At 44.5% G+C, this 23,585-nt stretch overlaps 1 protein-coding gene across 4 annotated transcripts in view; it reads right to left on the bottom strand.

Moving 5' to 3' along the window:
- Window positions 1-23,585, bottom strand: part of Dnajc6 (DnaJ heat shock protein family (Hsp40) member C6) — a 156,560-nt gene that overhangs the window by 51,394 nt on the left and 81,581 nt on the right. For all 4 annotated transcript variants that reach the window (XM_087549066.1, XM_087549068.1, XM_087549067.1 and 1 more), the window contains 3 exon segments: window positions 3,829-3,979; window positions 2,653-2,702; window positions 2,410-2,558 (listed from right to left, as the gene is read on the bottom strand). In XM_087549066.1, the coding sequence (XP_087405192.1) occupies window positions 2,410-2,558; window positions 2,653-2,702; window positions 3,829-3,979 (350 nt within the window).

Below are 23,585 nucleotides of genomic sequence, written 5' to 3'. Positions count from 1 at the left end.
TCTCTAAGAACACAAAAGTCCTTAAAACTTTTCTATCTTGTTGACTGTTAGGGCAGAAAGAGATTTGGTAGGTACATGGAACAACTCTTTTGTTAGGGTGGGCTTGGGGGATAGACATGAAGACTAAGCCCAGAGATTATCAATAGTAACCAGATTCATAAGCAAAAATGTGTTATAGCATAAAAGTGAGGGTCCATTGCTTTGCATTTATGAAATCAAACTTCATTTATTAAACATGTATTGCGTGTGTGTGTGTGTGTGTGTGTGTGTGTGTGTGTGTGTGCCCACGCCATGGCACATGTATAGAAGTCAACAGACAACTTGTGAGAGTCAGTTTTCCTTATTCATGGGTTCCAGGTATTGAACTTAGGCCATCACGTTTAGGCAACAAGCACCTTCACCCACAGAGCCATCTCACTAGCCCCAAACTCCACTTCTTAAATGTCCATGCAAAAAACATTCTTCCTATTTATTACTAGATTCTGATGAAGTTGTAGAACCAATCATATCTAAAGCATAAGCCACAAATATTTGAAGACAGACAGATAGACAGCACACGAGAGCAGCAAAACCTTATTTTAGTGAGTCAATCAAAAACACAGAAGCCAAAAGTATCAGGCATGACATCAAATCCAAACCTAAGCCAACGCCCATAGTTCCAAGCCTAAAACTAAGAATATCCCTCTAAGTTGTTTTTAAAACTTCTTTTTTATTTTAAAATAAATGTTCCATGGTGTTGTTTTTTTTAAGATTTATTTATTTATTTTATATATGTGAGTAGACTGCTGCTGTCTTCAGACACAGCGAAAGGGGACATGGGATCCCATTATGGATGGTCATGAGCCACCATGTAGTTGCTGGAAATTGAACTCAAGACCTCTGGAAGAGTAGAGCAGTCAGTGCTATAACCGCTGAGTCATCTCTCCAGGCCCTTTAGAACTTCTTTAAAAGGGTAATTAAAAAAAATTTTAAAGGATAATCTAGATTTTCCAAGGTCAACTGTCAGTTCAAGCTGATGTAGCTTCACAGTTGATAGTTTCTGGCATGAATGGGGTGTTGGGGGACACACACACACACACACACACACACACACACACACACACACACACACACACACCTACCATACAACCCACTTGGTTTTCTTTAAGGGACTGGTCACTGGGCGTTTGACCATGCTCCAATGAATATATGGGCAACACAAATTGTATATTTTTTCCTTTTTTTTTTCCTTTTTCTTCTCCTTATTTTTTGGGGGAGGGTACCAAGGTGGGTGTGGACCTGGGAAACCTGGGAAGTGAGTGTGATGGGGCACATTGTGTGCAATTCCCAGATAATCAATAAAAATACCATGTTGGGGGAAAAAGAAAGGAAGCCACAAGCTGTGTGGTTTGTAGCAAGTTACCTCACTTCTCTGGGCCTATTATATTCTGCCTGCCCCAAGAGGACTCTTGAATTGTGTGTGTGGTGTTGCATGTAAACTCCATGCCATGTAAATACTTTGTAAACATTGGTCGTAGCCCTTTCCATTATCAATATTCATGATCATATTAACAAGATAAGGTATAGTAAGGTAAGTCAATAGTACCAGAACTTGAGAGGCAGAAGCAACTCAGCAAGTTCAAAACCAGCATGGTCTAGCCTGAGAATGGTAAGCCAGCCAGGGCTGTGTAACAAGACTTCTAATTTACAAATTAAAATAGTATCACCAATCCTACAGTAGAGATTGCTTTCATGCTAGCCTTCATTTATAAGATACCAGAATGAGCGATTTTTCTATGTATATCTGCATAAAACGTATATGAAGTGCCCTCTGAGGCAAAAAGGGTTTTGGATCCCTAGAGCCTGTAATTACAGCTGGTTTTAAGCCACTCTGTAGGTGATAAAAATTGAACCTGAAAAAAAAATTGAACCTGGATCTTTTGGAAGAACAGAAAATGCTTTAACCTCTGAGCCATCTCACCAGCCCCAGAAATATATTATTCTTAAAAATGGTCTGTCTGTACTATTCTAACCACACTACCTTCTACTGATACCCATGTAGACTTATTGAAGAAGATAAAAGGCATCATCAAAAACTATGTTTTTTTCTATAGCAAATTGCCCTGTGCAAGAGTTCCAATTCTAAATTGAGCCTCATCAACAGCCACCAAATGCTTTGAGCTGCCAGCTTCAGAGGTGTTTCATTGGCAGGCACATATTCTTGTAATTATTATCACCCAAACAAAACCTTCAGAATATTTTATAACAAGATTTTTGTGGTTAGAAGGGTCCAGAGTTCATAGTTCCTCACCTAGTGTGCCCATGAAAAGGGCCCTAAGGATATCTTCCAAGAGCAAAACAATTTCAACCATGCAGATAGGGAAGCAACAGAACCCTCAACAATTCGTTCTCAGTGGGAAAGCTCCTTACCCGGCTGTGGAACTTGGCAGTTCGGTAAGACTTGGGTGACAAGTTGTATACTGTGTAGTGGTCAAGATGTCTGGAATCCAAAAAGCTACGGATGTCATCAACCTGATTCCTGAATCCTATGTCAACACTGTCCATAGGAAAGGACATCACTAGGAGAGGTCACATGGAAAGAAAAGCAGGTTACACGGATCTGCTACAGGATGAACAGCACTTCAGAGAAGCCAACAAATATGAGAACCTTACCGATAATCCTGGAGGTGACATAAGTAAAGTCTAGGTCTCCCTTTGTGTAGCTAAAAGTGAGGAAGGAGAAGGCACTCATTAGAGGAATCCAGATATGTCAAGGTTTTTCTCTCTATCACTTAAACATCATGAACTAGAACACTTGTGGCATAGTTTGATCTCCTCAATCTCTTTCCTCTAATCCCTGAGAGAAGGCAGGCCACATCCTCTGACTTCACCACCCACCCATGCATGCTGTCACCCTACACAGGCCCCTTTACAAGCAATGGCAATCTCAGAATAAAACTACCATGTCTTTCCTAACACTGACAGTTCCAGACTGTCTGTCCGTTTGGAACTCTCTTTCCTAATTGAGAACTGCTATGACGAAAGAATGAAGTGGCTGAGAAAAAGGGACTGCTATGTCCCTTCCTACCAAGGTCCTGGTTAAACAACAGAGGAAACAGGAAAGTTTGCCTTTGAAATGATTAAAATACAAGGTTGGGGATTTAGCTCAGTGGTAGAGCGCTTGCCTAGCAAGCACAAGGCCCTAGGTTCTGTCCTCAGCTCCGAAAAAAAAAAAAAAAAAAAAAAAAAAGAGAGAGAGACAAAATAACAAAATGTTAATAAACATATTGGATTTGACATTTAGCTCCTGATTCAAAGCTGCATATTATAACAGAAAATAAATGAATAATTTTATAATTTACTAAGAATAAAAACTACTACATTATTTATGTAAGAATTTTCATGTAGGAGAAGAGAAATTAACTTCCCCCACTAAATAAATGTTGAAGGATTAGCATGATACAAAAGTTCTGTTTCCATTTCAACCCCCAGACTGCCTGTATACTTACTATCTGATCTAATTCTCTAGCCACTCAGGGACAGGAATTCTATTAGATAATTTGACACCTTGTCTTACACCATATAGTTTATAAGCACATACATTGCATTGTGATCCACAATGTTTATAAAGCCAACGTCAGTGATAACCCTATGCTAACATACCAATGAGCTGAGACCTACCATGCTGTCCTTGTAGCTTCAAAAGAACTTAACATTATGGTTTATGTTGATCAGAGTCTAACATTATGTCACAAAGTTGACACTGTGTCAGTCCAATGAGAGGTTGGCAAGAACCAGATCTCTTGGACGCCTGGGTTCCACCAGCCTTACCAGGAAGAATATACACACCTGCTAACAGACTGGATGACTCTGGAGGATGTATCTTTGAGGGTGTCTTTCAAGTTGTCCTTCAGGTTACTGAATAGCCTCCCTGCACCACCTTTCACCATATCAAAAAGGCCTCCCCCATAGCTGGGCTCCATGTCTGGAGATGAGGCACCTGCAAGGGAAAAGCAAAAAGTTACTTCAGTACCGAATACCAATCCCCCTTAATCCTACAACATGCATGTCATGTCTAAAAGGCTGGGGCTGTCCCAGCAATTGTGGATTGCTCTCAGAATATATTGACTGAGTTTTAGCAGTGTTGCCCATACCCAGGGAGTACAAGGTAAGTTGTTGAGCATTCAGTCTTAGGAACAGGGGTCTCCAGAGTTATATTGTCCAACGCCAAGGTCGCTATCCACAACAACATATCCCTTCCACTGTAGCTGAGAACTGCATAGTGGTCACTGCTGTGACTTATCAGGCCCTTCAGTGTCTCTTCCTTTGTGACTACATGAAACTGTACCCCTTGTGGCTAGCTCTAGTCAGCACTATTGATATGTGGGTAAAGTACTTCTTTGTTGAGGTGCTGCCTGCTTCTCAGGGTGCTTAGTAGAATCCCAGCCATCACAGAGCCTGGTACTATCTAGAGATCCAGACTTGGACTTGGAACATAGCCTCTGCAAATGCAAGCAAGAGGATTCTATTTTTGGTTTTTTTTTTCCTGAACTCTGGTCAAATGAGATGATTTTCTTTGTGCTTACTGGCCAGAATAATGTTTGTGTTTTAAATTTCAAGTACTTACCATGCTCTGACATATGCCTATAAATATGTCACTCTTTCATACTGATCACAAAAGCTACAGGTGCCTGATGCATCATTAGGAGTCTACTGCAACATGTTACTGTATTGAGAATTGCCAAGAGCAATGAAGGCTGGTGAATAAATGAATGGACATGTGAGCAAATGTCAACAGTGCTCTCTATTTCCCGGACTTTCCTATCTGCAAGAGCACTGCTTAGACCATTCAATTCCCCACAATTGGAAATTGTTTATTATTCTTACTGAGAAACAGTGAGACATGGTCTCATTCTGAAGCCAAGGCTGACCTGGATTTCATAGTGATCCTCCTGCCTCAGCTCCCCACATATTAGGACTACTTGTATAAGCCACTATGCCCAGCCTATTATTCTAATTCCTACACTAGGAGAAATGGAGTCTCAAAGAAGAAGGCAGCTTATCGACAGTTTCAGCTAACTAGAACAGCCAGCCATTCATACCCAGGTGTGCAATTCTAAAGTCTGAGAACCAGCCCCATCCCACCACCTCCAGCCCCACACCAGTCCATGATTCTGACAACTGTGATCAAAACAGTCTTTCCTTGCTATTTTTTCATGACTCTCTTCCAAGCCAAAAAATAGCTATCTTAGAGAATTAGGCTGTTCCTGATTTCCAAGGGTCGTCCCAGCTGAGTTGATGGGCTGTTTCATTCTCTCTTGGAAGGTCCAGGAAGGGTCATGAGACCCTCACCTGCATACCCAGCTGCTCACACCTGGTGTATGCACCTCTGCCTTGGGTAGGGCATAAGCAGGGAAGACTTGGATGGGGGTGAAATCCATCTATACAATTAGAGGGAAGCCCCCACCCCTGTAAGTAAAGATAAAAAGGGGCTAGAGAGATGACTCAATGGTTAAGAGCACTGACTGCTCTTCCAGAGGTCCTGAGTTCAAATCCCAGCAACCATATGATGGCTCACAACCATCTGTAATGGGATCAGATATCCTCTTCTGGTATGTCTAAAGTGTGTCTACAGTGTACTTATATACAATAAATAAATCTAAAAAAAAAAAGATAAGGCTTTTTTGGAGAATAGTCACAGCCCCTATAAGTAAGTTCTCATGTACACAGGCACTGTAACAACAAACTCATTGGTTCCCTAGAGTGAATTTTGAAGGAATTGTGCTTCAGTGTGTCATCGGGGCCTTAGGAGAAGGACAGGAGGACATTGCTTATGTCCTCTAGAAAGGAACTTCATCACCTCTCCCTTATTCATCTCCAGCCCCTGTAATCACCTCCTGATCTCCTCATCATCCTAGTGTATCTACTTCATCTGGAACTCAGTGCTGAAGCTCCCATGACCAGAACACCCAAACCTGCAAATGTCAAACCAACCGAATGTATGCATTCTGTAAGCAGCCTGAACTCTCGTGACCCCCTGCTCCACAGTTTGAGTGAAACGCCAGTGTCTGGTCTGTGCACTGAAGACAAATGCTACAGCGTTAAGACAGCTCTCTCCTGTTGTGGCTCCTATTGCATTCCATACTTTTCTGTTGCTATGATTCAAAACAAGGCCAACTCATCGACAGAAGGGTTTCTCTGGGCTTCTGGTTCCTGAGGGGATAAGAGTCTATCATGATGGGGCATCCGGCCAGTGAGCAGCAGGTCTGTTGGCTGGAACGGCAGTGAGGCAGTGAGCCCACACCTCAAACTGAAAGTACAAAGTAGAGGAAGCTAACTCAAAATGGTGTGAATTGTCTGAGACCTCAAAGCCTGCCCACAGTGACACACTCCCTCCAGCAAGGCCACGCCTCCCAACCTTCCACCAACAGCCACCAAATGCGGATCATGTCTGAGATTTGTGGAAACATCTCACGCAAACTACCACACTTATGAGAGAAGGCAGATTATCTCCCTTTAAGAACATGCATACATTAAAAAAAAAAAAAAGCAGTGTCCTGTTTTCACTTTAAATATACTGAGGACAGAGAAGCATAAAGTGCTCTCATCTGTTATACCCCAAAGTGCTCTGTCTGCATACTGCCCCTACCACTTTCAGGGAGGACATCCGGTTGATTATCTAGACATCTCGCTGACTCTTTCACAATAGCCCAGAACACTGAGGCAGAGGCCTATTAAATGATATAAATGTCTCTGATCACCGAAAACTCACTCCTGGCATCTCAGATCTCACTCTGTTCGTTAGAGGCCTGGAATGCTGTAGAAGCCGGAAAGACTTTCCAGAACTCATTTATAACATCCATACATCCAAGCCACATCACATAAGCCACGACACAGAAGGCAAGAGGCACACCACGTGATTTCTTTCTCCACGATGGCTCATTCGGGTGGCCATGCCAGCTTTTCTTAGTGAGTGACATTGGGTGTCAAGAGTACAGATTCTGCAAAGGGTATTTTTGTCTCTGCTGGATGAAAGGGAGGGAAAAGAGCTTTCAAAAACTGGGAGCGTGGAGCTAAATGACATGGTTGGAGAGTGGCAGTGCAGAAGAAAACAAGTACAGCAAGACTGAGCTCTGGCAATCCCAGTCTCTTGTCTGTCTTTATATAGTCTAAGAAACCCCAGTGACTTCTCTATGTTTTAGTTGTCTGGGAAAGAAAAGTCAAAAGGCGCATCAGTTCATACCATATGACAATTTTCTGAAGGCTGACTTTCAATGTCTAGAAGTAAAGTGTTACTGGAATTCGGGGCTAGAGGTATAGTTAAATGGTGGATCGCTTGCATGGAATGCCCAGAAAACAAAAGCAGAATGAGACTCATGTGTTTATGTCTGGTCAGTGACTGCTACCATGCTGCTATGGTGGAGCCGAACAGCCTTGACACACCTGACAGCCCACGGAGCCTAAAATATTTACCAGCAGGCTTTTCAAGGAAAATGTATTAACCTCTGCACTAGATTATCCACCTTAAATGCTACCTATGGAAATCACACTAGCCAGGGTCCCCCCGGCATCCAAGGTTGGAAGAGGGTACCAAGGTCAGAAGTGAAAGTGTATGAGAGTACCATATAAGGAGAAAAGTCTGGGCCTTTGCCTCAGCTCCAGGCTGATTCTTAACTATGACGTTCTGTCTTTTTAAAACCTAAGCCCACAAAAGGCACATGTCAGAGCCATACCCTGCCTCCCCACTAACCAACCCCGTGTAACTCCCAAGAATGTCTGAGATGAGTTTCCCTGGGGATTATCAGTACTTAGGAGAGCAGCATCACAGTGTCATATCCCGGCACAGATTGTCTGACTAGTTCTTAGAACACTGTTGAGTTCTGGGAGAGGATGCCTCCCCTGAACTGCTCACCTTCTGTTCAGTGTCAGCGCTAACCTGGTTTTCAAGGAAGACTGGAGACAACTGAATAGTCATTTGTAAAACACCCTTCAGAGGCCAGCACAATGTCCAGGTGGTCCCTGCTGAAAAGGCAGAGGCCGCCCTTCATGGGCATCGTAGCCACCTGTGATAACTGAGTCAAGACACTGAGAAGCACTGAGGAATGAGATGAAAAACGTAGACAAGGGCCTCTGTCCCACAGAGCGCTATCATCCCACACACACCCCCACAGCTCACGAAGTGCACCTGTCAAGGGTACTCTGGACTGTCTCGCTTGGTAAGTCCTAAGAAGTCATACTCTCCCATGAAGTATTAATGAAAAGACTCAGAGGGAAAAAATAAAACAGACTGACCACGGTATTGCTTTGAGTGACCAGAAACTACAAACGGTGTATTTTAAATTATTTTTAGTTGTATGTATATAGACATGCTTTAGTTACGCTTCTGTTGCTGTGAAAAGACACTAGAGCCAAGGCGACTTATAAAAGAAAGCACTTAGTTTAGGGTTCAGGGTTCCAGAGGGCAATAGAGTCAGCCTATGGCCATCATGGTAGGGAAACATAGTGGCAGGTAGGTGTGGTACTGGTACAATAGCTAAGAGCCCACACACTGAGACGACAACCATCACAAAGAGAGAAAAGCAGGGGAGAGTGAACATCTAACTGGGAATGGTGTGGGCTTTTGAAACCTCACTCCAATCCCCCACGCCCCAGTGACACACCTCCTGGCCACACAACCCAATCTTTTCCAAACTGTCCCACCAACTGCAGACCAGGCACTCAAATGTATGAGCCTGTGGGGGCCATTATCACTCAACCCACTACAGGGAATCATGTGCATACCCGCTGGCTCGTGGAGGCCAGCAGAGGGATTAAAACCTTTGGAACTGGAGCTATATAATGTGAGCCACCCTGTGGGTGCTGGGAACTGAACCCAGGTCCTCTGGGAGAGCAACCAATGCTCTTAATTGCCAATCCACTTCTCCAGCCCCAAATGATATATATATATATACATATATATATATTTTTTTTTTTGGTTCTTTTTTTCGGAGCTGGGGACCGAACCCAGGGCCTTGCGCTTCCTAGGCAAGCGCTCTACCACTGAGCTAAATCCCCAACCCCAAATGATATATTTTTATGGTAAAGAAATTGATTGAGTATTCCTAATAATGCTATGCAGTAACTATAATTAGCTCGTGTGTGTATATAAGCTAATTATAGTTATAATTATATACATATAATTATATGCATATGTGTGTATATACATAAATATATATACCTCATAGAAGAGTACAGATAGTTATAACTGATCATAAAAGGAAAGCCAAAATATAAATGTTGTGTGCAATACTGGTAAGAGATAAACCCTGAAGTGTAGAGAAAGAACTCAGAAGTGTTTACATACTTCAGTGGTTGTGAGACAGAATGTGGTCTGATCCAGGTAGTCACTGGGCTAAGGATGACCCAAAACTCCTTGCTGAAGGCTCCATGTCCCCAGTGCTGAGATTACAGGCGCCACAGCCACCTCATAGATTATAATTAATACAAAAGAATAGCAACACTAGCCAGACTTATGAGATGCCTCTGGTGACCAGTCCCTGACCGAAATGCCTGGTTCACAGTGACATTAGCCTTCACTGTACTCCAGAGACCACTCCACTGTTCTTCCCATTCACGCAGGAAGACAGCTTCACAGGCCCCCAGGACCCTACCCAAGCTCCCACGGCCATTGTGCTAGGGTTTGCAGCCCGCCACACTGTTCCAGAACCCAGGCTTTCGCCCGCTACATTTCCAAATGACATCGAATTATAAAGTGATTTTTTTTGTTGTTGTTGTTTCTTTAAATGACTGAATTTTCTAGATTTTCTATGCCTCACAACTTCACAGTTAAAAACACATATAAAATAAGAACGATAACCAAGTGTTGTACTAGTATAGCTCAGTTCATGCTTACTAAACAGCTGTAGGGCCCTTCTGTACATGGCAGCTCTAATAGGAAAGTTTTTCTCAATGGCTTCTGAGAGCAACCATGCTTGCCCCAGCCTTCTAGCGGCACCTGTGGCTCTCTGACTGCAAGAAGGCTGAGCGTCCTTCTGCTGAGATTCCCTCTAACACTTGGGGCCAGGAGCTTACAGATAGAGAAGTGATGGCAGTGAACGCTTAGCAACAATCACAGGGCAGAGCCATCAGCCCTCATCAGCGAGGCCTCCAGACCTCCACGAAGACACCTCTCAAGAGTCTTCTATCTGTCTTCTTTCCAGAAAGCCCTATTCCTGGTTCTAGTAACTGTTAGTGTTCAGGGCCAGCTGGCTTGTTAGGTAACACTGATAAAACCAATGTCACTAATAGAATCTGGTCATGTTCACATTCTTTTTCACCAGGGTCGTGTGTGTGTGTGTGTGTGTGTGTGTGTGTAAGTGTCACCTTGCTACACTCATCACCTGGCATCTACAAAGTTGGTAGGTGTAGGAATAAAATCCTAGACCACAAAGTTCCCTGGTACACACCCCCAGCTCCTGTCCTAAGAATAAACCATGCCTTTGCTACTAAGCTTGGCCCAAGGCTAAGAATCCAGTGTCATTGCCACAAAAGGCTTCCTTATCCCAAGGTAACAGACATTTCAGCTTTGATTTTCCAGCAATTAAACAAATAGATCACGTAGGCATAATAATAAGATCCTTATTAAACAGCCTACTGCCTTGGCTTCCAGAATCATTGTTCCCCATTCAGCCGACTCCAGGAAGCCTTCAAGGGGAGAATATGAACTCTGGGGAAAGCTGTCTTAGACTTGAGGGTGGGTCTTCCTACTTAAGGCCTATATAAGCTGGAGCAGATCATTGTATCCCCCCAGGACTCCTTATTCCCTTTGAATGGAACCAACTAAAAACAAAAACTTTCCCGTGTGACTCATGGTATCAACAGGATCAAAGGAGACCACATATACTGAGTGATTTTAAAAAAATAAATCCTTTTATAAAAGATTCCAGAATTTTAGTTTGCATCCTTAGAAATTCAGCTCTCATAGTAAATGACACCAGGGATTGCCTACAACAGCAAGCCAGAGAGCACAAGTATCCAAGCACATGAAATAAGTTTAACGCATAGGAAAATAAATAAGTAAAATTAAGCAAAAGTATTCGATGCTTCCTATGCCAGAAAAGGAGGTAGGGACTAAACAAAGCTGGCAGTATTAAAATGCAGGCTGCGTATTAGTCAGCGTGGGTTCAGATCTCGCTTTGCAACTAGAAGGGCATGCAGCCTACAGCTGCTGTAGAACAGTCTCCTGACCCACAGTAAAGAGGCGACCACGTGCAGCTGTGGGAGGACTGTGGGAGCTAACGTCTGCTCTCAGCTTTCGCCTGGCCATATTGTGAACACCCAGTAAATGATAGCTAGCAAAGACTGTGGAGAAAGCCGTGACCAATGCAGCCGGCACCACAAAGAGCCACATTGTTCTGATTCGTGGTTGGAACAGCCAGTCTGGAGAGTGATACAGCAAGGAGGGCCCTCTTTCCAGAGCTTCTAGATGTCGTGCATGCAGAATTTTCACAGTGGGAATTCAGAATCAAAACCGTTTAACAGAAGCAGAACTTTCTCTTTTTTTCCTTTTCTTTTTTTTTTTTTATCTTTATGAACTTGAGTATTTCTTATTTACATTTCGATTGTTATTCCCCTTCCCGGTTTCTGGGCCAACATCCCCTAACCCCTACCCCTCCTCTTCTATATGGGTGTTCCCCTCCCCATCCTCCCCCCATTGCCACTCTCCCCCCAACAATCACGTTCACTAGGTGTTCAGTCTTGGCAGGACCAAGGGCTTCTCCTTACACTAGTGAAGCAGAACTTTCTATATCTCTGAGGTTCTATTTCCCATCTTGTGGAGTCTGGTATGGGGCACCTATTATAAGCTACTGGTACAACACTAGCATTCAGATTTGATACTGGGGCATGGATTTGATATCACTTTTTAAAAAATATTATGTAATTTATGTGAACATAAAATATGAGAATTAATTACATGATTCTCTAAATCCTGTCCAGTTCTAAAACCCTTTGATGGCAACATCTTTAGAATAGATTATAATACAAAGACTTCCTATAAAGGGTTCTAATCTAGACACTCTAAGTAGTTTCCATAAACTATAAAATTGGACCTGCATACTATGCAAATGTGCATGTAAGCATCTGTCGTAGTCAGCCTCAGTTGTCAACATGACACACCCAGGAAGAGGTAACCTCGGTTGAGGAATTGCTTTCATTGGATTGACTTTTGGACAATTCTGTGGCATTGTTCTGATTGCTAATTGATGTACTCCTACCGTGAGTGGGAACATTCACACGTCTCTGGGCCTGGGCCACTGATTGTGAACCAGGAGTGAGCAAGCAAGCAGACAGCATCTTCCATGGACTCTGTTTCAGCTCCTGCCTCCAGGTTGCTTCCTTGAACTCCTGCCCTGGCTTCCCACAATGAAGGACTGTAATCTGAAAGCTGAAATAAACCCTTTCCTCCCCACATTACTTCGGGCTTATCACAGCAACAGAAAGAAAGCAGCATCCCTCTAGGAAAAGCAGGGCTCTGCTTAGGTTTAGGAATGATATTGACAAAATGAAAGGCACAGAGGGTCAGCCACCGCCATGGCTTCAGTTATTACCTACCTTCTCTCTCTACCTCTACCTCCCCAGTTATTATCCTGCCTCCTTTTGTGAGAGATTTTGTCTCTCATGCCCTCCATGCCATTCCCCACATCACTTTGCAATCCCACCTCAGGACTCAGAGCAGCCTGGTCTGCACAAAAATGCCTCGACTCCCCTACCTCCAGGACTACAGTAACAGAGAGCCAGGTTCTTGCTTTTTCACATCTCCCTAGGGGCATAGAGGACCCGGCACACAGTAAGAGCTCAAGAAACATATGGGACACTAATATTTGATGAGAGGACTGTAAAATAGATAAGGAGAGTCCATTAAGAAACCAATACTAACCATTCTTTGGCAAAAAAAATCTACAATATTAAAATTTAAAAAAAAAGTCATGGTCATGGTGGTTTGTCCCTTTAATCCCAGCACAGAGGAGGCAGAGGCGGAAGGATCTCTAAATTTGGGCTAGCCTGGTCTACATAGTGAGTTCCAGGATATCTAGGGCTATGGGGAAGGGAGAAAATAAGAGTAGTAGTAATAGAAATATAGTGTGGACAAAAACCACATTGGGCCCCAAATTTGAAACCAGGCTACAACTGGCAATCCCAACTCTGTGCAATGACACCTCGTATGAAACAATATTCAGGTGTCGTCTGTTTGAGTATAGTCAGTAGGCAATAAAAAGCTCAAAGAAATAGACTGTAAGATGCTCCCAATGTTGGAATTAGTGAACATATACTTTAAAGCTCATAAACATCTCTTAAGCAATTAAGAGGGAAAAGTCTTGAAAAAGAAATAGGGAGGTAGAGGGAGAAGGGGAGGTTCTAGAATTGAAAGTAAAACATAGGAAATGAAAACTTTTGTTAAACACACTTGAGGACAGAGTAGGGAGCTGGTTGTAGTGGTGGTGGTAGTGGGGATCGGCGCCTGTAATCTCTTAGGTGAGCACTTTCTAGTGCTGCAATGCTCTAATGCAGTTCCTCATGTTGTAGGGGGTCACAACCCACAGCTTGAGAACCACCTACTTAGAAGGACAGGATAGGAGGATCATTTGTTCAAGGCTCATGTAGGCTAGACAGCAAGGTCCTGTCTTGAAAACTACAAGAACAAATTAGTAAGCTTTAGGACATCAATTTACACCACCAAGCAGAGTGAGTGAGTGTCCCTTAGGTTCCAGAGGGCTTGGAGGTCAAGCTAAAGAGTGTGAACTTTTGACCAACTCTTTGTGTAACTGCTTGTAGAGTTTGGTCCTTGCCCTGACACACCAATGACAAAATACAAGGATCATCAGATTCCCAAAGAGCTGTTCCTACAGTAGGTTTTTCTGACAAGGAGATTGTCCCATGGACAGCACAGCCTTTGGTGCTATAGTTCTCTACCTGTGGGTCATTGACCCCTTTGGGGGGTCAAAGGACCTTTTCACAGGGTTCACCTAAGATCATCAGAAAGTACAGACATTTACATTAACATTCATAACAGTAGCAAAATTACAATTAAGCAGCAACAAAATAACGGTATGGTTTGGTTTGGAGGTCACCACAACATGAGGAATTGAGTCAAAGGGTCGTAGCATCAGGAAGCTTGAGAACCATTGCTTTAGTGTTTATTTCAAAAGCCAGAATCCCACCTGAAGGCACCTGAAAAAAATTTCAAGGCAGTTTTTCAGCATCTAACTCTCTCCAATAAATGTGGACGTAGGACCCAGTAATAGTCTGTGGTAGCTCATAAATGCATAAAAATGCTCAGTGAGGTCCGGCGAGTTGCCGGAGAACACAGCTAAGTGCTGACTAAACAGGGAGGATGAGAGGTCAGATGATGAATCTACAGACAGAAAAAACCCCACAGCAAGCACTTGGAAGAAAACCTGCTACTTAATTACAAATAGAACCGGCTGCAGAGCAGGTAAAGGCACTGTTCACTAAGCCTGACGACCAGAGTTCCATCCTGAGGACCCACACGATAGAAAGGGAGAACTGTGGCCTCCACATGCACTCCAGGACGTGCACCCACACACATAAATAAATGTAACTAGAAAAGCTAAAGGTGGCTGGCTAGTGCATCATTTCATGGGTCTCAGTGACAAAGAAAACTACCATTAGCTGTTGGTCCAACTTCTAGTATGGCTGTGATTTATGAAACACTCTAATAAATGTAGCCTCATCTCCTCTGTGTGGACATACCAATCACTGAGCAAATCCAGTCAGTGGGCAGGCTGGTGCGCTTCTGTGCTTAGTTAGACTGAGTGGACAGCCAGGTTTCAACATTCCTCACAGCAGCCGAGGGTACACACCTTCACCCGCTGGATCACAGACACATGGTTCCTACCTTCTTCTCTAGGCCCCTCCCATTAAAAAGAAGACACTCTCTGCTTGCTACTTTTCCCAGAGTCTCAGCTCCAATGGCAGCTCCCTGATAACTAGGAAAAGAAAAAAGGCATTTGCTATAGGCATAGTATGAATGAGAGGGTCTAGGCAGGCCGGGCTTGGTAGAAAGCACCTGCTGTTAGCCAAGCACTTGGGATGCAGGGAACATGGAGGCATTGAGAGTGAGAGCCTGTGTTGAGTGAGACAGAGTGGGGGGGAGGGGAGGGAGAGGGAGAGATGCTTTGTAAGCAAACAGGCCTGGATAAATGACACTCGCCTTCCTTATTCCCTATATGATGGACCAATTATAATCTGCTTAGGTCTCAGTTTTTCCAACTGCAAATTGGAAACATATGGCATCCTCCAGTCATGCCTGGATCTAATGAAAAGATAAATATGAACCTATCCATCACCTAAAAGTCATCACACACAATTCCTGCTTACCTACCTAATCCTGTGTGGGAAAAGGGTGTGAGTGTGGGGGAGGGGTAGCAAACAAAAAAGGAAAACCAAAACCACAAGGAAAGGAAAGAAATGAAAACATAGAGCCCATCACATCCTTCATCCTTTTGGGGATGGGGGAGGGGAGGGTCCCTTGGCTTTGTGTGACTATTGCAAAGAGGAAGCCTAAAATATCTTCCCCATGGAGCTCTTCACAGGGTAAATCTGTCATACATAAAAGGCACACTGTCTGCGACATTTACAGCCCAGCCAAGGGTACCTTGAGGTGCACCTGAGTGTGGCAGTGCTGGCTGGACCAGACAATACTCAGAGAGTTCACCACCTAGGATACAGGAGGCTATCATGGCTATCAAGGCTTTTATGTAGTGTGGATTTGAGGAGTAGAGAGGCCACACCCTCAGGAAATGGTCCTGAAGAAGGAATCCTCCTGTGTGCCTCATCCTGCCAGCCCCCTTACCAATCAAAGGGATCTCTCTCCCTGCTCCTACCGCCAGCAAGCTGAGCTGGCTGTCTTCCTTGTTTAATTATGCTCGAATAACCCCGACGACAAGGCTGGCTGAGCCTAGCTGTAAATCATGACAGTGGAAATCCTAAAATAAAAGCAAGATTAATGACCTGACCTCAATCTTGACATGAAGGTCCATTAATTGGAAATCATGGCCTTAATTGAATTCTAGGCATAGCATCGCCATCTGGATTAAATTTTCTGAAGCCGATTTTCTCACCTCTATCAAGATAACTGACGTGTGCCAAAGACAACTTAGCCCAATACTGAGTTCTGCAGAGAAAGATAGGTAATTGATTACTTCCCTGGCATGCTAGTTACCCAACCGTCACATCAGTCTGAAGTCACACTTTGAAGAGGCCATTCTGTTTTTCTTCATGCTCAACCATGTGATGTGCAACCTTTCTGAACCTCTGCTTTGAGAACAGGTATTAAAAGAATGAAAACACACCACACACACACACACACACACACACACACACACAGTGCTCAATAAGTTATCCCCCATATTAACTTTTTCTTTAAATCATCAGCTACCATTACCAAAATCAGGGGTGGGGGCAAGAGCAGTGTGACCTTTTCGGTACATGCTGCAACCTGACTGAGTACAGAAATGATGCCACAAATGAAATAGAAAAATCTTCCACACCCAACACCTCCTTGAGATCCAGGCTGTATCTGTCTCTGCTTGACCTTTGACTTGATTCCAGTATCTCTTCTGTTTCCTGCAGTCTACCAGTGAGCTTGGGACAGAGAAATGGATACAAACACAGAGGGCTGGGTAAACGGAGGAAGGCTGGAGCCTAGGGATGATGAGTCACATATATAACGTGCTGTCTACAGCACACACTGCAGCCCAGAAATCACAGTGGTTCTTCACAGAATCAGGCAAATTGAGCATGTACTCGAGGCACGAGAGGTGAGACTAGGAAACTCAGTGGTTCTGAGCCCTAAGAGGCTATAAGAACAAACTGACCTTCAGAGGAGACAGGAAACCACTGCAAAAGGTATGAGATGACTGGGCTGAAGGCTTTAAGGCAAGTGAATAAGCAAGAGAAGCCCTGATGCGTATAAAGCATCCAGCATTACACTTCCCAGTCTGGGCAGTCGGAAGGATTTCACATTGACCCGAACAGAGCCTGTCAAGAAACCAAAAGCTCTAACTCAGCTTCCCTCCTTCCTTCTTTCTTTTCCTTCTTTCTTTCTGTCTTCCTTTGTTTCTTTCTTTTCTCCTGTGAGTATATATTTTTCTGTGGCCTATGTGCAACTGTGTGCACTTGCATGAGAAGACCATAGAGGACACTGGGTATCTTTCCCAATCATCCTCTTCTGTTGTTCATCTTTCTCATTACACCCATTACCTATTTATTTACTTATGGGGGGTGGGAATGTATGTGTTACAGCGCACATGAAGAGGTCAGAGGACAACTTACAAAGTCAGTTCTCTCCTTCCACCATGTAGGACCTGAAGATCAAACAAGTCTTCAGACTTAGAGACAAACACCATTATCTGCTGAGCCTTCTCATCTGCCCTGCCTTGGTCTTTTGAAACAGGATCCCTTATTGAACTTGAAGCTTGTTGATTGGCTAGCCTGGCTGGCCAGTGAGCTCTAGGGATGCCCTGTCTCCACATCTTGTAGAACTCAAGGTTACAGACATGTGACACTGAGCCTGGTTTTTACATAGGGGCTGGAGATGTGAACTCGGTTTCTTCTGTCTGCATAGTAGACACTTTATCAACTGAGCTATCTTCCTAGCCCCTCAATTCATTTCAAACCAGCTGCAATCACACTGAAGTATAACTGTGTGCTAGCAACAGTGGCCATTGTCTATTAACCACACTCTCAGTGCATCCCAACCACAGGCCTACATCCATTATCCAAGACAGTTTTCAGGTTAAGCTTTAGCATTCCCTTTTAAAGAAGGAGGACCAGGTTGAGCTGCTATAACAAAATGCCATAATCCAGGGTCCTACAAACAAAAGAATTATATTTCTCTCAGTTCTGGAGGCTGGAAAGTCTAAGATCAGGTGAGAGCATATTGAGAGACAGTGGGAGCCTTTCACTGTGCCCTCACACAGTGAACGAGTCCTCTAGAGTCTCTTTCTTGAAAAAAGATGTGTATTTATATATTATATAGTATAATATATACATATATATTATATATGGGGGGTTATTTCACCTTCACCTATGTCTGTGCGCCACAAGCATGCTGTTCCCTCAAAGGCCAGAAGAGGGAATCAGATCCCCTAAGGCTGGATTTACAGATGCCTAGAAGCCATTATATGGGTGCTGGAAATATGAACCCAGAACCTCTGGAAGAGAAGCCAGTGCTCTTAACCACTGAGCCATCTCTGGCCCTGAGAAGCCAATTCTACAACTCTGTTATCATGAGCCAATCACCTCCACATGTCCATCACCACATCCTAACAGTTTCAACAGACAACTTTGGGTCAGGGAGCACAAATATTTAGTTCCTAGCAAGCAGGACCTAAAATGCAGGTCACACACCCTAATCTCTTCTCCATGATGTCTTATTCGAAAGCCTGATCTCTGCTCATGGCATTGCTGCTTCCCATGTATTTGTTAAAGGCCTAAAACGCAAAGGGAAATGAGCAAGCCCAGAAGGTCTGCCAGCAAGTAGAGAGGCAGACACAGCCTGGCGTGAGAGATCTAAGAATATTTTCAAGGCCAGACACCTAGCATCGGGGGAGCTGATGAGCATCAACACAAATTAATGAAAACTACAGCTATGACTTTAATAGGCAGGAGAAGAAGGGGCTCTAATCATGTACCCTCCTTCAGATTCACAAAGGGATGGGGGCAGGGCAGGGTGGTTTTCCTAGATGAGTTCCTTTCGCTGCCTAGGCCTGCCTACCTCCTCACCCCCTAAAACACACACACACACACACACACACACACACACACACACACACACACACACGGCACAGCACAGCACAGCACAGCACAGCACATTGCCTTTAGGGTCAGCATCTATTCAGACTTTTAGTCTCACGTTCACCAGATACAACCATGAAGGTTGTCAGTGTGTAAGCCGTACATAGGTGGTTAAGTGCAAGGACCCAGAGAGCAAGCTGCAGTGTACAACCCCCTCTCCCTACAGAACCATTCTGCAAGCTCTGGAGACTTCTCCGTGTCACATCTCTTTGAGGGAGAAAAGCACACTGGCACTGACAAACCCAAGGTCAAAGCCATCTTAAAGGAAGGTGACTGTGACTGAAAAGATTCCTACGTCATTAGAGGAATCTGGTCTCCCTCTGTGTTACCTTTAGATCCCAGGTAACATGACCAGGATTCACAGGCTCTGAGATTTCAAAGGCCAGCACTGACAGCCACAATAGGGGTCTGAGTACAAAGTAGACAGCAGGCAAGGTTGAAAGCTGTGCCTTTCCATCGTGCACAGTGTCCTCTGTGAAGAATGGCAAGCGAGGGTTGCCAGTCACTTTGTAAGGCTCAGTGCCCTTCAACAGGAGGAAGCCATATTTCTCCAGAACCTCTGTGCACACTGAAGGAAGGTGACACAGCAGCTCTTATAATCAGGTGTCAGTCCTATTCAATGCCTGGACCAAGCCTATGTGTGAATATGACCATACACAGTCAAGCATGGTAGCCCTGGGAAGCTAACCCTCCCTGCACTCCTGCTATGTGTCAGGTAGGACAGGAAGCTGTATGCATGGTATCTTCCTTTACACAGCAAAGGTCATACCACTCCTTCTTTATAGGTATGAAGACTAAGCTCAGGGGGACTATAGAGCCTGGCTGAGGCCTGCAAGCAAAAGAGCAAAGAGTTGCCAGTCAAGGATCACATCTGACTCCAGATGACCAGACTTTAAGGAAGTCAGGCCACTGGGTCCAAATAGCCAGAGTAAATAGCTAAACAGAGCGAGGGATGGGGGTGCCCTGTAACCTCAGCATTCAAGAGTCTGAGGCAGAAGGGGCTCAGTGGAGGCTGTATAGAAAGTGCAAGAGCAACCTGAACTACACAGTGAGATTTTGTTTCTAAATAAAGTGTATGTGGGGTGTGTGTGTGTGTGTGTGTGTGTGTGTGTGTGTGTGTGTGTGTATACATAGTGTGTGTGTGTATACATAGTGTGTGTGTGTATGGGGTGTGGTATATATGTATGGTGTGGTATGTGTGTGTGTGTGTGTGTTTGTGTGTGTGGGGGGGTATGGTGCATGTGCGTGTGTGTGTTTTTCCTGAATTAGAACCTCTACAGATGAGGCTCAGTGTCAGCTGCTGATGGCCAGGGAAGCATGGTCACACAGCCTCAGCTCTCATCCTCCTTTAGCAAGAAGAGCCAGCCCTAAATGAAGGTCCAGTGGGAAGCAGAGAGACGGAGGACTTCCCATCTATTCAGCACTTTCCATCGCCACATTGATTAAACCACATTTAATCCATACTAGACCCTGCCGAGGCAGATCTCATGTCTGATACTGAGGAGGAAGTTGAGGTCTAGTAAAGTTAAATTATTAGATAAAGTCGGCACGTCTAAGCAATATAGGGTCAGAACAGATCCAGGTCCGCCCAGCTCTAAAGCACACACTTTTACTCTCATACAGTTTGGCAGAGAGAAGTGAACAGGCCTTACCGTAGTCAGCAGCTATGTTTGGATGGATGCAGAGAAGACTGTGCACAAGATGAACCACAGAGCAGAAATGGCTGCATAGGGAGGTGCTCATCTTTCCCTTCACCAGCTCTTGGGTTTTAGATCCTGGACAAGGAGCTGAGGCGCCTATTTAATATGCCAAAACTGACCTGGCCTCCAGGCTCTCCCAGAATCCCTCAGTCCCTGCCTATTACAGGACATGGCTGGCATATCCCTCTGTCTACCCTGAACTTTCCAGACCGGGGACCGGGCTCTGGAAAGGCTCTTCATTATACAATCCAGACATGCTGTGTTCTTTCTCCCCCCACCCTTCCCTCCCTCCCTCCCTCCCTCCCTCTCTGCATTTCTCTTCCACTGCATGTACATGTTCTTTCTTTCTTTCTCCACCCCTTCTCCTCTGCATGGCAACTTCCTTGACCTCCTCGTGTGGTATCAGTGAACCTGCCCAAGAGCTGCCCTCAATAAACCTGCCTTTATATACTTTGTAATTTGGCTTGAATTGGCTTATTTTGTCCACAGAGAAAACCTATTACCAGCGACCATCACTATTCTGATAGAAGTCTGGCCTCACCAAGCACAAGGCCAGCACAATTTTATAGCCCCAGACTTCCAACACTTCCTCATTAGACCCCTCCCAGGCCTGACACTGTGGGTATCCACACTCTGACCCTTGAGGGTAATGCACAGATCCAAATCCCAAATGCACAGGTATAAGCAAATGACTCTTTGGACGGGAAAGGGTACCTAAATGTTTGCCTACCAATATGCCCCTGACCCCTAGTAAAGCTGTAAGTCTCAAACTATATAGCCCAAAGGAAATGTGGTTTAACTACAGTGCAAGCATGGATAGAGACATTACCGAAGTGCATGCAGTGTTGCTTTGACTTGCCACGAATTGCAGCATTGTCTGTAGAACAAGGACATTTATGACTCCACCATGGGTTTTTTTCTCTCTGCTTGGGAGGCCCTGGTGAGGACTATTATATAATGGGTTGGCCAGCTGCAAGTGCCTTCTGTCCGTTCTCTGCACTTGGTGTTGACCTCAGCTGACTGCCTGCTGACTGACCTCTGCCCAGTGGCCCTGCTTGCAACCTTGAACCACAAACATCTTGCCTGTAGCTCCTGGAAGATGGGTGGGATGAATGCAGTGCCAAATGCAAAGTGTGTGCACAGCAGCCAGACAGGCAAATGTGCTCTGCTCCACCCCACGTGACTGGGAGCGCTTGGGACTCAGTCAGGACTGAACAGCCTGGGCATCAGACAGTGTGTGCCCAGATCTACTCAGCACTTGGCTAGCTGTCTGCTGCTGCTGCTGCTGCTGCTGCTGCTGCTGCTGCTGCTGCTGCTGCTGCTGCTGCTGTTCCCTCTCCTTCTCCTCCTCCTCCTCCTCCTCCTCCCCTTCCTCCTCCTCCTCCTTCTTGTCTTCTTGTTGAAATGGGACTTTTCCTCGAATAATATATCCTGATTATGGTTTTCCTTCCCTCTACTCCTCCCAGTTCCTCCCTACCCCCTCCCGTCCAGATCCACCCCCTTTCTATCTCTTATTAGAAAACAAACAGGCTTCTAAAAGATAATAATAGTAATAAACTAAAAACAAAATCTAACACATTGAAATTAGACAAAACAAACAAAAGGAGAAGAGCCCCCAAAAGGCATGGGAAACAGAGACTCACTAGTTCTTACACTCAAGAATCCCATATGAACACAAACATGGAAGCCATAATATACATGCAAAGGACCTATAGAGTAAAAGAAAGAATAACACACACATGCACATGCGCGCGCGCGCGCGCGCACACACACACACACACACACACACACACACACACACACACACACACACATTTTTTAAATAAAAAGTCCTGACATGACATTATAAGGCAAGGAGCCTCCAAATATGCACTTGGGTTTGTTTTCTGCTGACCATCACTGGCTGAGCATGTGGCTTACCCTTAGTGATTAAGTGGTTATTATTGTAGGTTGCTTCTGAGTTAGGGATGGGGGCATGCATCCGTTTCTTATTTTAGCTAGCTGTTTCTTTAGATAAACTGGGTAAACCTTTCTGGGCTGAAATTACATGGCCTGAAAGATGGGATAATACCATCTACCTCAAGAAGAATCAGAGGTAAGTACATGTCAATGAAACTAGTGCTGGCTGGAAAGGCAGCTCGGTGGGTTAAGTAATGGCTATACATCCTGAAGACCTGAGTGCTGAGCTCCATCCTCAGAACCCATATAACAAAAGTCATGTTAGTGACACGTCGTGTAATGCCAGTTCTGGGGAGGTGGAAGACTTGTCTATTGAATGGGCACCGAGCTAAGAAAAGAGCCTGTCTCAAAAAACACGTGGATGTTTCCTGAAGAATCACATCCAAGGTGGACCATTGGCCTCTACATCTGTGTGCACATGCATCTGCACACATGTGTGCTTACATAAGTACACATGCACACACATACATATACTTACAAAGAAGAAGAAGAACCCACTGTTGAAGCTGCCTGTTATTCATTTGTGTGTATCACTGAGCCCCTCCAGTGGCGAGACTCTGTGGGAGGCAGTGGGAAAACAGAAGGAGAAGGCATGGCTGCTGCTTTCAAGCTTTGCATAATCTACTCAATGAGAAACATAAACACGAAGGTGCATGCGCCCGTTAGGAAGGATAGCGCTTGTGCACAGGGTATCCGAGGAGCTCAGCCGTGGGCATCTGAGGACAAGGGCCTCTGAATAGAGATTGCAAGGATGGAGAGTCAGGCCAGGCTGTTCCATTCTCTCAGTCAGTCAGTACATAGTGCTAGGACTCAACCTTGATCCTATCCTCATATCTGGTATCCAACATTTCAGAAAATACTGCCTGTTTCACCCTGAAGTGCTAGCCACAATCCAACTCTATACAGACTTCTCCATTATCTAAAAGGAAGCGAGGAGATGGGATCTGACATGTTTACATCGTGAAAAGACGTTCTCTAACTAAAAGGAGTCATTTGTAAGATAGGGAAGAGGGTAGGGAGACCGCTATAAGCCAGATTTCTTTTAATACAATTGTTATACAAATTATAATCTGGAAATGCATACCGTAA

The sequence above is a fragment of the Rattus norvegicus genome, chromosome 5 (assembly GCF_021556685.1).
Source record: "Rattus norvegicus strain SHRSP/BbbUtx chromosome 5, alternate assembly SHRSP_T2T, whole genome shotgun sequence".
NCBI classification, from domain to species: Eukaryota; Metazoa; Chordata; class Mammalia; order Rodentia; family Muridae; genus Rattus; species Rattus norvegicus.
The sequence above is the reverse complement of the archived record's forward strand: the minus strand, read 5'-3'. Positions and strand labels throughout refer to the sequence as shown.